Genomic DNA, 12,714 nt, shown 5'->3' with positions numbered 1-12,714 from the left:
AGTGAGTGCAGAGTAGTGAGTGCAGAGTAGTGAGTGCAGAGTAGTGAGTGCAGAGTAGTGAGTGCAGAGTAGTGAGTGCAGAGTAGTGAGTGCAGAGTAGTGAGTGCAGAGTAGTGAGTGCAGAGTAGTGAGTGCAGAGTAGTGAGTGCAGAGTAGTAATGCAGAGTAGTAATGCAGAGTAGTGAGTAGTGAGTGCAGAGTAGTGAGTGCAGAGTAGTGAGTGCAGAGTAGTGAGTGCAGAGTAGTGAGTGCAGAGTAGTGAGTGCAGAGGTAGTGAGTGCAGAGTAGTGAGTGCAGAGTAGTGAGTGCAGAGTAGTGAGTGCAGAGTAGTGAGTGCAGAGTAGTGAGTGCAGAGTAGTGAGTGCAGAGTAGTGAGTGCAGAGTAGTGAGCGCAGAGTAGTGAGTGCAGAGTAGTGAGCGCAGAGTAGTGAGCGCAGAGTAGTGAGTGCAGAGTAGTGAGTGCAGAGTAGTAATGCAGAGTAGTGAGTAGTGAGTGCTGAGTGCAGAGTACTGAGTGCAGAGTACTGAGTGCAGAGTACTGAGTGCAGAGTACTGAGTGCAGAGTGCAGAGTGCAGAGTACTGAGTGCAGAGTACTGAGTGCAGAGTGCAGAGTACTGAGTGCAGAGTGCAGAGTAGTGCGTGCAGAGTAGTGAGTGCAGAGTAGTGAGTGCAGAGTAGTGAGTGCAGAGTAGTGAGTGCAGAGTAGTGAGTGCAGAGTAGTGAGTGCAGAGTAGTGAGTGCAGAGTAGTAATGCAGAGTAGTGAGTAGTAATGCAGAGTAGTGAGTAGTGAGTGCTGAGTGCAGAGTGCAGAGTGCTGAGTGCAGAGTGCTGAGTGCAGAGTGCTGAGTGCAGAGTGCAGAGTGCAGAGTAGTGAGTGCAGAGTGCAGAGTAGTGAGTGCAGAGTAGTGAGTGCAGAGTAGTGAGTGCAGAGTAGTGAGTGCAGAGTAGTGAGTGCAGAGTAGTGAGTGCAGAGTAGTGAGTGCAGAGTAGTGAGTGCAGAGTAGTGAGTGCAGAGTAGTGAGTGCAGAGTAGTGAGTGCAGAGTAGTGAGTGCAGAGTAGTGAGTGCAGAGTAGTGAGTGCAGAGTAGTGAGTGCAGAGTAGTGAGTGCAGAGTAGTGAGTGCAGAGTAGTGAGTGCAGAGTAGTGAGTGCAGAGTAGTGAGTGCAGAGTAGTAATGCAGAGTAGTGAGTGCAGAGTAGTGAGTGCTGAGTGCAGAGTAGTGAGTGCAGAGTAGTGAGTAGTGAGTAGTGAGTGCTGAGTGCAGAGTAGTAATGCAGAGTAGTGAGTGCAGAGTAGTGAGTGCAGAGTAGTGAGTGCAGAGTAGTGAGTGCAGAGTAGTGAGTGCAGAGTAGTGAGTGCATAGTGAGTGCAGAGTAGTAATGCAGAGTAGTGAGTGCAGAGTAGTGAGTGCAGAGTAGTGAGTGCAGAGTAGTGAGTGCAGAGTAGTGAGTGCAGAGTAGTGAGTGCAGAGTAGTGAGTGCAGAGTAGTGAGTGCATAGTGAGTGCATAGTGAGTGCAGAGTAGTAATGCAGAGTAGTGAGTAGTGAGTGCAGAGTAGTGAGTGCAGAGTAGTGAGTGCAGAGTAGTAATGCAGAGTAGTGAGTAGTGAGTGCTGAGTGCAGAGTACTGAGTGCAGAGTGCAGAGTAGTGCGTGCAGAGTAGTGAGTGCAGAGTAGTGAGTGCAGAGTAGTGAGTGCAGAGTAGTGAGTGCAGAGTAGTGAGTGCAGAGTAGTGAGTGCAGAGTAGTGAGTGCAGAGTAGTGAGTGCAGAGTAGTGAGTGCAGAGTAGTGAGTGCAGAGTAGTGAGTGCAGAGTAGTAATGCAGAGTAGTGAGTGCAGAGTAGTAGTGCAGAGTAGGTTTTACGACAAGGAGATATTTATCATTTACCAGGGAAATAGGGCGCACACCTGTATGTCCGCTAGGTAGAGAGCACGGTGAAGTGGTTGGTACAGGCAATAGGGCGAGCGGTAATCTCACACAACCGCTCAAAGTTGGACCAGGAAGATCCACACAAGTAACAATAGAACAACAATGCCCCTGCACTATACAAGTATAGAACATTAAAGTGATAACATCTGTAGCGAATGACGATCAGTTAGTATACAACCACACTTTCGGAGTGACTTTAGGAGATGCATTATCAAAGGAACAATAAAACATTTATTTAACACCAAGAACAGAACATTTCTTTCCTTTTGGAACTCTTGTACCCGAACTTGGATCATTGATTCTCCTAAAGTCACTCCGAAAGTGTGGTTGTATACTAACTGATCGTCATTTGCTACAGATGTTATCACTTTAATGTTCTATACTTGTATAGTGCAGGGGCATTGTTGTTCTATAGTAATGCAGAGTAGTGAGTGCTGAGTGCAGAGTAGTAATGCAGAGTAGTGAGTGCAGAGTAGTGAGTGCAGAGTAGTGAGTGCAGAGTAGTGAGTGCAGAGTAGTGAGTGCAGAGTAGTGAGTGCATAGTGAGTGCAGAGTAGTTATGCAGAGTAGTGAGTAGTGAGTGCAGAGTAGTGAGTGCAGAGTAGTGAGTGCAGAGTAGTGAGTGCAGAGTAGTAATGCAGAGTAGTGAGTGCTGAGTGCAGAGTGCTGAGTGCAGAGTAGTGAGTGCAGAGTAGTGAGTGCAGAGTAGTGAGTGCAGAGTAGTGAGTGCAGAGTAGTGAGTGCAGAGTAGTGAGTGCAGAGTAGTGAGTGCAGAGTAGTGAGTGCAGAGTAGTGAGTGCAGAGTAGTGAGTGCAGAGTAGTGAGTGCAGAGTAGTGAGTGCTGAGTGCAGAGTAGTAATGCAGAGTAGTGAGTAGTGAGTGCTGAGTGCAGAGTGCTGAGTGCAGAGTGCCGAGTACTGAGTGCTGAGTGCAGAGTGCCGAGTACTGAGTGCCGAGTACTGAGTGCAGAGTAGTGAGTGCAGAGTAGTGAGTGCAGAGTAGTGAGTGCAGAGTAGTGAGTGCAGAGTAGTGAGTGCAGAGTAGTGAGTGCAGAGTAGTGAGTGCAGAGTAGTGAGTGCAGAGTAGTGAGTGCATAGTGAGTGCAGAGTAGTAATGCAGAGTAGTGAGTAGTGAGTGCAGAGTAGTGAGTGCAGAGTAGTGAGTGCTGAGTAGTGAGTGCTGAGTGCAGAGTAGTGAGTGCAGAGTAGTGAGTAGTGAGTGCTGAGTGCAGAGTAGTGAGTGCAGAGTAGTGAGTAGTGAGTGCTGAGTGCAGAGTAGTGAGTGCAGAGAAGTGAGTGCAGAGTAGTGAGTGCAGAGTAGTGAGTGCAGAGTAGTGAGTAGTGAGTGCAGAGTAGTGAGTAGTGAGTGCAGAGTAGTGAGTGCAGAGTAGTGAGTGCAGAGTAGTGAGTGCAGTAGTGAGTGCAGAGTAGTGAGTGCAGAGTAGTGAGTGCAGAGTAGTGAGTGCAGAGTAGTGAGTAGTGAGTGCAGAGTAGTGAGTAGTGAGTGCAGAGTAGTGAGTAGTGAGTGCAGAGTAGTGAGTAGTGAGTGCAGAGTAGTGAGTAGTGAGTGCAGAGTAGTGAGTAGTGGGTGCAGAGTAGTGAGTGCAGTAGTGAGTGCAGAGTAGTGAGTGCAGAGTAGTGAGTGCAGAGTATTGAGTAGTGAGTGCAGAGTAGTGAGTAGTGAGTGCAGAGTAGTGAGTGGTGAGTGCAGAGTAGTGAGTGGTGAGTGCAGAGTAGTGAGTGGTGAGTGCAGAGTAGTGAGTGGTGAGTGCAGAGTAGTGAGTGGTGAGTGCAGAGTAGTGAGTGGTGAGTGCAGAGTAGTGAGTAGTGAGTCCAGAGTAGTGAGTGCAGAGTAGTGAGTGCAGAGTAGTGAGTGCAGAGTAGTGAGTGCAGAGTAGTGAGTAGTGAGTGCAGAGTAGTGAGTGGTGAGTGCAGAGTAGTGAGTGGTGAGTGCAGAGTAGTGAGTGGTGAGTGCAGAGTAGTGAGTGCAGAGTAGTGAGTGCAGAGTAGTGAGTAGTGAGTGCAGAGTAGTGAGTGCTGAGTGCAGAGTAGTGAGTGCAGAGTAGTGAGTGCAGAGTAGTGAGTGCAGAGTAGTGAGTGCAGAGTAGTGAGTGCAAGTAGTGAGTGCAGAGTAGTGAGTGCAGAGTAGTGAGTGCAGAGTAGTGAGTGCAGAGTAGTGAGTGCAGAGTAGTGAGTGCAGATTAGTGAGTAGTGAGTGCAGAGTAGTGAGTGCAGAGTAGTGAGTAGTGAGTGTGCAGAGTAGTGAGTGCAGAGAGAGTGTGCAGGGTAGTGAGTGCAGAGTGAGTGTGCAGAGCAGTGAGTGCAGAGTGAGTGTGCATAGCAGTGAGTGCAGAGTGAGTGTGCATAGCAGTGAGTGCAGAGTGAGTGTGCAGAGCAGTGAGTGCAGAGTGAGTGTGCAGAGCAGTGAGTGCAGAGTGAGTGTGCAGAGCAGTGAGTGCAGAGTGAGTGTGCAGAGCATTGTGTGCTGTTGAGTGCAGAGTGCTGTGTATTGGCAATGTGAATGACAATGCCATTTATTTTTGATTTAAAGAAAAAAAAATGTCATGAGCAATGCCAATAGCTCTACCTTTAATGATGCCGAGACCATTGCATTGCAAATGCTTGTTCGTTTTAAGTCTAGCTAGTCGGATTCGTCCGAAAACAGTGTCTTTAGAAATACTAGCCTCCATAGACTTTGTCCCGCATCCCGCGTGAGAGTGCACACTCTGCACCCGATCTCCCTAGGCCTCCTGCTCCTAACCTTAGGGTCCAGTAGTGTAGTCGTAGCGATCCTGAAGCCTCTGGATCTTGTTACTTACCTGCTAGTATTTTGCATTCCACTTTTTGTGTATATGGTTTTTCGTGTCCCTCGGGCATTTGTGTAAATTGTGCAACTTGAAGTATTTTCTTAGGAGTTTTGTATTGTGGTTAGCTCCCTGACTCATAAAGAGTTCAGGGTAGACTTGTTATAAATAAATATACTTTATTTTTCATAACAACTTGTGTGGTGTCCTTTCACTTGGTGTTCAAGGGGTATATGTGATGGTAAAACAGCTGGCTTAACACGCCCTCTAGAGTTTAGCCTAAAGACTGCTTTTGTCCACGCTACTAGGATAGCTGGTCTATAAGGTTGACTTACAACCAATCATCAATAAGGGTCGTTTGGTATGATACACAGTGATCACTAGAATAGTGAGCACTATATATCAGGCCAACTTCTCACAAACATGACACGCATGCTGAAGATCATGGTGAGGACCTACATACTCTCATGTTGGGAATGCGCTCCAGCCTGCGGAACATAGACTCGAAGCTAGACACTCGGACTACGCAATTGGACTCTGTCAAGACCCAGGTGAATGTCCACGGGCCCCTTTCTGATGCCCTAGAGAACCACCACACCGAATTCCACAAATTCCGGGTGGAAACTAAGGAACAGCTACTACATATGGACAAACTACTAGGAGTTATACGGGCTAAGAACGATGATTTGGAGGCGAGGTTGCGTAGAAAATCTACGCATTACTGGTATCCCTGAAACTAATGCTATATCCGAAATGGAGCCCTTCATTACAGTTCTACTTCACAAACATTTTGACCCCCACTTATCCCCTGTTCGTCGTGGAGAGGGCACACAGGTCCTTGGGGCCGAAACCTCCAGTTGGGGCAACGCCTCAACCCATCCTGGCAAAGATATTGAATTATCAGGACAGGGATCTCATCTTACGACTGGCTAGAGAAAGGGGTCAGATCTCACGACAAAGGCAAAACAATTTCGTTCTAATCGGATTTTACCCCTGCTGTACAGGTGGCGCATCGAGAATTTCTCCCTGCTAAACGTCTCCTTCTGCAGGCACAGATCCCTTATTCCTTACTGAATCCAGCCAAGATAAAGGTCTCGTATGATGGCACATCTTCACCGATGCAAAGTCTTCATTGAAATTTGCCAAACATGTCGGAGGCAAGAAAAAGTAAAGAAACTCGGGGAGCCGAGATGTCTGCGGCTGGCCAACTCAGTGATAATGATTGACATGGGTATCGTATTATTGGAGGTGGGAAGCTGGGGCATGAATTGATGCAGTTGTATTATGTGGACTGTGACTATTTTAACTCATGTACAGATTCGATATTAGGCTGGTCTGTTTTGTTGTAAACTGACCTTTTCTTGAAAATGTCATTTAAAAAAAAATACATTTAAAAGTATCGAGCCTCGCCAGTTTTCAGGGAGTAGGTTTTTAGAGAATATCCCAGTATAGCGAATTTGACGCTGTGTAGACCAACAAGCTAAGTCTTGCTTGAAGACTGCCATGGGAACTCCGTTTGGGCAGGGAGCTCCGTTTGTTTTTGATACTGAGAGACAACAACATGTCATCATCCAAACTCATTCAATATATTTGGGAACCATGCCAATCTCCCCCAGAGACTAGAGCATCAGAGAAGTTCCTGGAGATACCAATTGTTTCTCTTGCTTCACAAAACTTAACCTCCTCCAGGGTAATGTATAGCTTAACTGAGGCCTCCCATTTCTTGCCTCCAACATCGCCGACTTAATCAGCGGTTTTAGGGTCTCTCTTGGTACAGGTCCCTTTCTGAACATTAACAGGAGATAGGACCTCCGTGAGCTTGGACGAATACAGGCACAGAAGGTCCAAGAGTGAAGTTCTGTGTCCCTTAACTGCAAAATATGGCTTTCTGTCAGATGTGAATAAAATGCAGAGCAGAGAATTTCCTTTTTCACAGCCTTTAGCGAAGGAAGACAGCAACAACAACAAAAATCCTGCAACAGCTTAAGAAGCTAATCCCTTCATCCTGCTCCACAGATACTTGAATAAGAGTGCTCCAAACTATATAAGTGACATTATTAAAAACATTTTTCAGGTCTGCTTCCAACGAAGTACGTTCCAAAGCAGATGAGACAGGCAAACTTCTTATATACCGCAACTCCGGGAGCCAAACTGCCTCATGTGGCTTTTTAGATTCTTGTTCCAGAGTATAAAATTAAATTATTTTGAGGTAATACCCTAAATGATCCCAATTTCGACATATTTAGCAGTGATACTCACCCCACTGCTGGTGAAAGAGAAGTAGAATATAAGAAGCTGTTATACCTTAACACAAAGAGTACAGTCTGTATTTTCAAGTTCATCTTTCAAGCTGGGGAACTCCTTAGCAACTCTTTCTATATGTTGTTGATCTGCAGGGAAGAATACAAATCTAATGAGTACAAGCAGAACTTCTTTATTCGTTTGCGAGGTTACGCTTCAGAGTATTTACTTATAAATATAATACATTTCAACATTGTGGACTATGTAAAACTTACAAGTGTATAAAAAATGATGATGAAAGAAATCACCACACAATAAATAGAATTTAGTGTACAGAAACAAGGCACTCAAATATAAAAAAAAAGCTTCCTGAAAACAGGCTGAAATTCAGAAAAAATCCATGACTGGCAGATTCTTTTTTTTGTGGATTTCTGCATTCCTCCTCAATGGTATGATTTTGTAAACCGAGCAGTGCAGTCATCAGACCACATCTTGAAAGGATGTAATTAGGAAAGTATAAAATGTTGTTCTCCAGCTGTTTGAGGTAACCGTTGTGGTAAAGGGACTTACACGCCTAGGACCTAGTAGTGCCAATGGGTAAAGGATGAATAGCGCCGAGACACCCGTATGGGTATTTGCGCGCTTTAAAAATAGCAATAAATAAATAAATAAATAAATAAATGTATTTGTGTAGTGCAAACTCAGCTGGCCTGTGTGGAACCCTGAAATTGGGCACAAGCTCAGGCATTCCATTCAGGTTAATTTACATAGAAGCAACATATTTTGAATATGCTGTGTTCTTTGATGAGGACAGTTTTTAGGTCGAGCAGCGTAGTCTGCTCGAGACCTTTTGTTGCCCGTATCTGGGAATGTGGACAGCAATGTGCCACGTGCTTTTCCTTTCCAGTTTTCACTGCGGGAGCGCGCCTCTCAGACGCGCTTGCGCAGACACGCACACACAGCCGCTGCTTTCGCTTGGCTTGCATGCAAACACGGCGCACACACACACACAGCCAGCCCCCACCCCCTGCACACACACAGGCGCGCGCGCACATACACACACTGCCGCCCCCCCTGCACACACACATACAGACACGCACACACACACACACGCACGCATACACACACACGCATACACACGCATACACCCGCCGCAGCCCCCAACCCCCGCCCCTACACACACACACACACACACACACACACACACACACACACACACACTCCCGCCCCCCCCCCTTACAACTAAGCCCTACTCACCGCATTGCCGCCACTCCTGACTTCGGCAGCCACCGCGGGGCTCTCCCTCAGGCATGGGAGCCCCGCCCGCGTCACCAATGCTGCTCTCTGACACTCCGTGGATGCGGGCTTCACGCAGAAGGCGGAGGTCCCGCCCCACGACCGGCTTCACGTTGCCGAACTTCCGGTTGCTAGGTTTTGTAGCGCGCCTATCCTGTAGTATTTCGCGGCCGCTTGTTATACTACGCACCGCCACGAATTCCACAGACTACTGCTTTGTAACTGTGATCCTCTTGAGTAACGATGTTTTGTTTGTTAAAATCTGTGGATGATGGATGACTCGACAAATGCGGCAAATCCCAAATTATGCGGTAACCGTGGCAGCCCCAAAATCATGTCATCATTCCAGTGGCCCTGGTTATGGAGGCGCAGGCCATGCAGCATTATTGAAGGAGAGGAGGGAGGCTGGAGATACGTCTGACTGACTCAAATTACTGTCATTTATGTGTGATTAGGGTGGGGACAGGGAGGTTCTTGGTGACGGGTATGGTTGCGTGTCCCGTCTGTCACTGAGGCTTTCTGAAGTGAGTGAGCTCCGTGAACGTGCCCAGAGCCCAGCCTTCCCAGAGTCCTGCAGCGCCCACGCGTCCTCAAGGCGCCGGGGCAGCGTTTATTCACAGGTTTACTTGGTCGAAAAGCTGAATGAGGGAGCGCTTGTGTGACTGACGAAAATTATGGGTTATGTTTATTGCCTCGTTGCTCCAACAGACGTAATCAGTGGCCAGCCGCGCCTGCCCCGGGGTTGGCGCTAACCCGATTACAGGCAGGTGTTTCTTCCATAAATGCCAGTAACCGATAACTGGGTGAGGGAAGGAGCTAACTCTATTACAGGGGAGTGCTGCAGCCAGGCCCAGACAGGGTAAGATGGATCGAGGTACTGTAAGGTTTATGAGATGGTCACCAGGGCAGTCCGTAAAATGGAGCACGCCGAGCACAGCCTGCGAGGAGCAGGCCAGCCTGTGCGACGAGGAGAGAGACTCGCAGCACGGAATGAGGCACAGCGATGGAGGCGCAGGCCAGCCCGAGCCACGAGGAGAGAGAACCGCAGCACAGAATGAGGCGCAGAGACTGAGAGCAGTCTGAGAGATGGAGGCGCAGGCCAGCCTGTGCGAAGAGGAGAAAGACCCACAGCACGGAATGAAGCACAGAGACCGAGAGCAGTCTGCGAGATGGAGGCGCAGGCCAGCCTGTGCCATGAGGAGATAGACCCGCAGCACGGAATGAAGCACAGCGATGGAGGCGCAGGCCAACCTGTGCCACGGAGAGAGACCCGCAGCACGGAATGAGGCACAGCGACCGAGAGCAGTCTAAGAGATGGAGGTGCAGGCCAGCCTTCGCCACGAGGAGAGAGAGCCGCAGCATGGAGTGAGGCCCAGCGACTGAGAGCAGTCACAGAGATGGAGGCGCAGGCAAGACTGTGCCACGAGGAGAGAGACCCGCAGCACGGAATGAGGCACAGCGACCGAGAGCAGACGTGAAAAGCTGAGCTGCCATTTTTTGTCTTCCCCACATCGACTCTTTGTGCACTTGTGGCAAAGTCGTCAGGGCGGCAGGCATGAATGTGTTCACAATCATGTAAAAAAAATCACTTTAAAAAAATGCCCAAAACAATGCAAAGATTTATAACTTCTACCAGGGTGAACATCTGCATCTCTCTCTACCTCTACCTCACTCTCTCTACCTCTCTCTCTCTACCCCTCTCTCTGTCTCTACCCCTCTCTCTGTCTCTACCCCTCTCTCTGTCTCTACCCCTCTCTCTGTCTCTACCCCTCTGTAACGACCGGATTTTCCGCTCAGATGGAATCAGCCCCTAGGGGCCCCTCTAACCCAGCCGGAACGTAATCACCTCCCACCTCAGGACGTATTTACAATGGGTATATACATATATGTACGTACATCTCGTACCTAAGGATGGGGAAATAGCAATAAACATGCATAGGTTTTCTACAATATCCTATTTATACCACCTAGTCTTGCGGCCACTTCGGCCCAGACTGAATATATATCCTTACACACTGATCACTATCAGTGCTCACTCGACACACAATCTGGCGTGTCTACACGCATAGGTCTGCAGCCCCAGCGCTCTCATTTTCCAAACGGTTCACAATCAGGCGAACCTCCACACTGTATCCCCCCAGTGCTCTCACTTATACACACGGTTCACAATCCAGCGAACCTCCACACTGTATCCCCCCAGTGTTCTCACTAACGCCGTTCACTAACGACGACCACATTCCTATGAACACCTTCAGCTCTCGGTCTATTCACTAAGGGTCTGCTACTACAATAATATTATGGGATGGCCGAATTACTTAGTGTCAACAATTCCCTAGCTCAAGGGCTCCCTGTTCTCCCTATTCATTCAGACTTACCGGATCAGGGGCAGCATCTGTTCTGGCTATAACATCTGACTAGGAGAAAAAGGTTACCTATGCTTTGGAACAGAAGACGCTGTTTACAGGATTATGGGAGGGTGTACTAACGTGGTCCCTTTGTTGCAGGTCTCCTCTCTCCCTCACTATTACTTACCTGATCAGGGGTAGCATCTGTTCAAACAGTAATACTACTAGGAAAGGGGATTACCCTCACTGTATGGGGACAAAGATATACACACTATGTGATTGAGTTATTTCTTGATTTAAGCGCTCCTACTCCCTTCTGGTCCGTCAGTGGCTCAACGGCAACTGGCTAGAAGCCAGGCTAGCTTTATCATAGAAAAACTCATGCACTGTAGTTCAATGGGGATGTTTATTGTAAGTACACATATACAAAACTATGGGGTCTCTATAACTAGCAGTAACTTTAACACACCGCTGAAAGAAAAAGGATTAAACATACAATAGCTTAGGGAATAAGAACAAGATTAAGGTGTACATGTAAAGGGGACTTGGTTCAGACTACCTCACCTATTAGAAGGAAGATTTCTCTCTCTCTGACTCTGGTGGGATCAGGGCTCTCTCTGCCTCTGGTGGGATTAGGGCTCTCTCTGTCTCTCCCTCCTTCACCACATCACCACGCCTCTGGTTCAGTTGCTCCAGCTGACAGCCTTCTTTGATGCTCTCTGCACTGCTCTCTCTCTCCTCATCTTCAGCAATCGTCTGCCTTCTTTCTCCATTCAAGAACTGCACTCTATTCTGCAGCTCCAGCAGACATCCTCTCTCTCTCTCCAAGCTGAACTGAGCTCCAAGCTGAACTGAGCTCCCAGCTGTTCTGAGCTCCAAGCTGTTCTGAGCTCCAGGCTGAACTGCACACAAGCTGGAATGAACACTCCACGCTGAACTGAGCTCCAAGCTGAACTGAGCTCCAAGCTGAACTGACCACTCCCTTCTCTCCTGTAGCTCACTAATATGGATTCCCCTCCCCTCATGGAAATTTCCAACAGAGGGCTGTCTCCTACCGAATTCCTGTGCCAGCTCCCAGGCTTCCACGCAACCGCAGTGCGCATCTGCATGTTACGTCTGGGCCCAAGAGAAAAACACATTCCTCGGATAAGAAGCAGTCCTAACTGGATTTTCCTCTAGCACACAAACAGCCTTACTGTAAACTTTACCTTTACTCTAAAAAGCCTCTCAGCTCCATCAAGATGGAGTCCATCTAGTTCTAGGCCTGTAGGCCTGAAAGGGATGAAATGCCCCTTAGCTCTGCCAGAATACCTACATAAACCATACCAATGTGTCTAGTATGTCAAAGTCAATAGGCAATAGACAGGTTAGAGTCAAGAATAAGGGATCTATCATCATATTAAGCAGCTATCCTCTTCTAGGTCTGGAAGAAAGGGCTTAAAAGGGCCAACACAAGCTAAGAATACCTATCCTAGATGTGAGCAAGACTAAGATCTATATCACTGCTAAATAGAGCCAAAAACTCTGCCATTACACCCTCTCTCTGTCTCTACCCCTCTCTCTGTCTCTACCCCTCTCTCTCTACCTCTCTCTCGCTACCTCTCTCTCGCTACCCCTCTCTCTACCCCTCTCTCGCTACCCCTCTCTCTACCCCTCTCTCTACCCCTCTCTCTCTCTCTACCCCTCTCTCCCTCTACCCCTCTCTCCCTCTACCCCTCTCTCCCTCTACCCCTCTCTCCCTCTACCCCTCTCTCCCTCTACCCCTCTCTCCCTCTACCCCCCTCTCTCACTACCTCTCTCTCTACCCCTCTCTCTCTCTACCCCTCTCTCTCTCTCTCTCTACCTCTCTCTCTCTCTCTCTCTCTCTCTACCTCTCTCTCTACCTCTCTCTACCTCTCTCTACCTCTCTCTACCTCTCTCTCTCTCTCTACCTCTCTCTCTCTCTACCTCTCTCTCTCTCTACCTCTCTCTACCCCTCTCTCTCTCTACCTCTCTCTACCTCTCTCTCTCTCTACCTCTCTCTCTCTCTACCTCTCTCTCTCTCTACCTCTCTCTCTCTCTACCTCTCTCTCTCTCTACCTCTCTCTATCTACCTCTC

At 48.2% G+C, this 12,714-nt stretch overlaps 1 protein-coding gene across 1 annotated transcript in view; it reads right to left on the bottom strand.

Annotated features, from left to right (window-relative positions):
• Positions 1 to 12,714, bottom strand: part of LOC147698809 (E3 ubiquitin-protein ligase TTC3-like) — a 1,497,644-nt gene that overhangs the window by 1,174,425 nt on the left and 310,505 nt on the right. The window contains exon 8 of the mRNA XM_086935406.1: positions 7,039 to 7,124. Coding sequence (XP_086791532.1) covers positions 7,039 to 7,124 — 86 coding nt within the window. The remainder of the gene's footprint in view (positions 1 to 7,038; positions 7,125 to 12,714) is intronic.

Source organism: Lissotriton vulgaris, chromosome 8 (genome assembly GCF_964263255.1).
Source record: "Lissotriton vulgaris chromosome 8, aLisVul1.2, whole genome shotgun sequence".
Taxonomy (NCBI): domain Eukaryota; kingdom Metazoa; phylum Chordata; class Amphibia; order Caudata; family Salamandridae; genus Lissotriton; species Lissotriton vulgaris.
The sequence above is the reverse complement of the archived record's forward strand: the minus strand, read 5'-3'. Positions and strand labels throughout refer to the sequence as shown.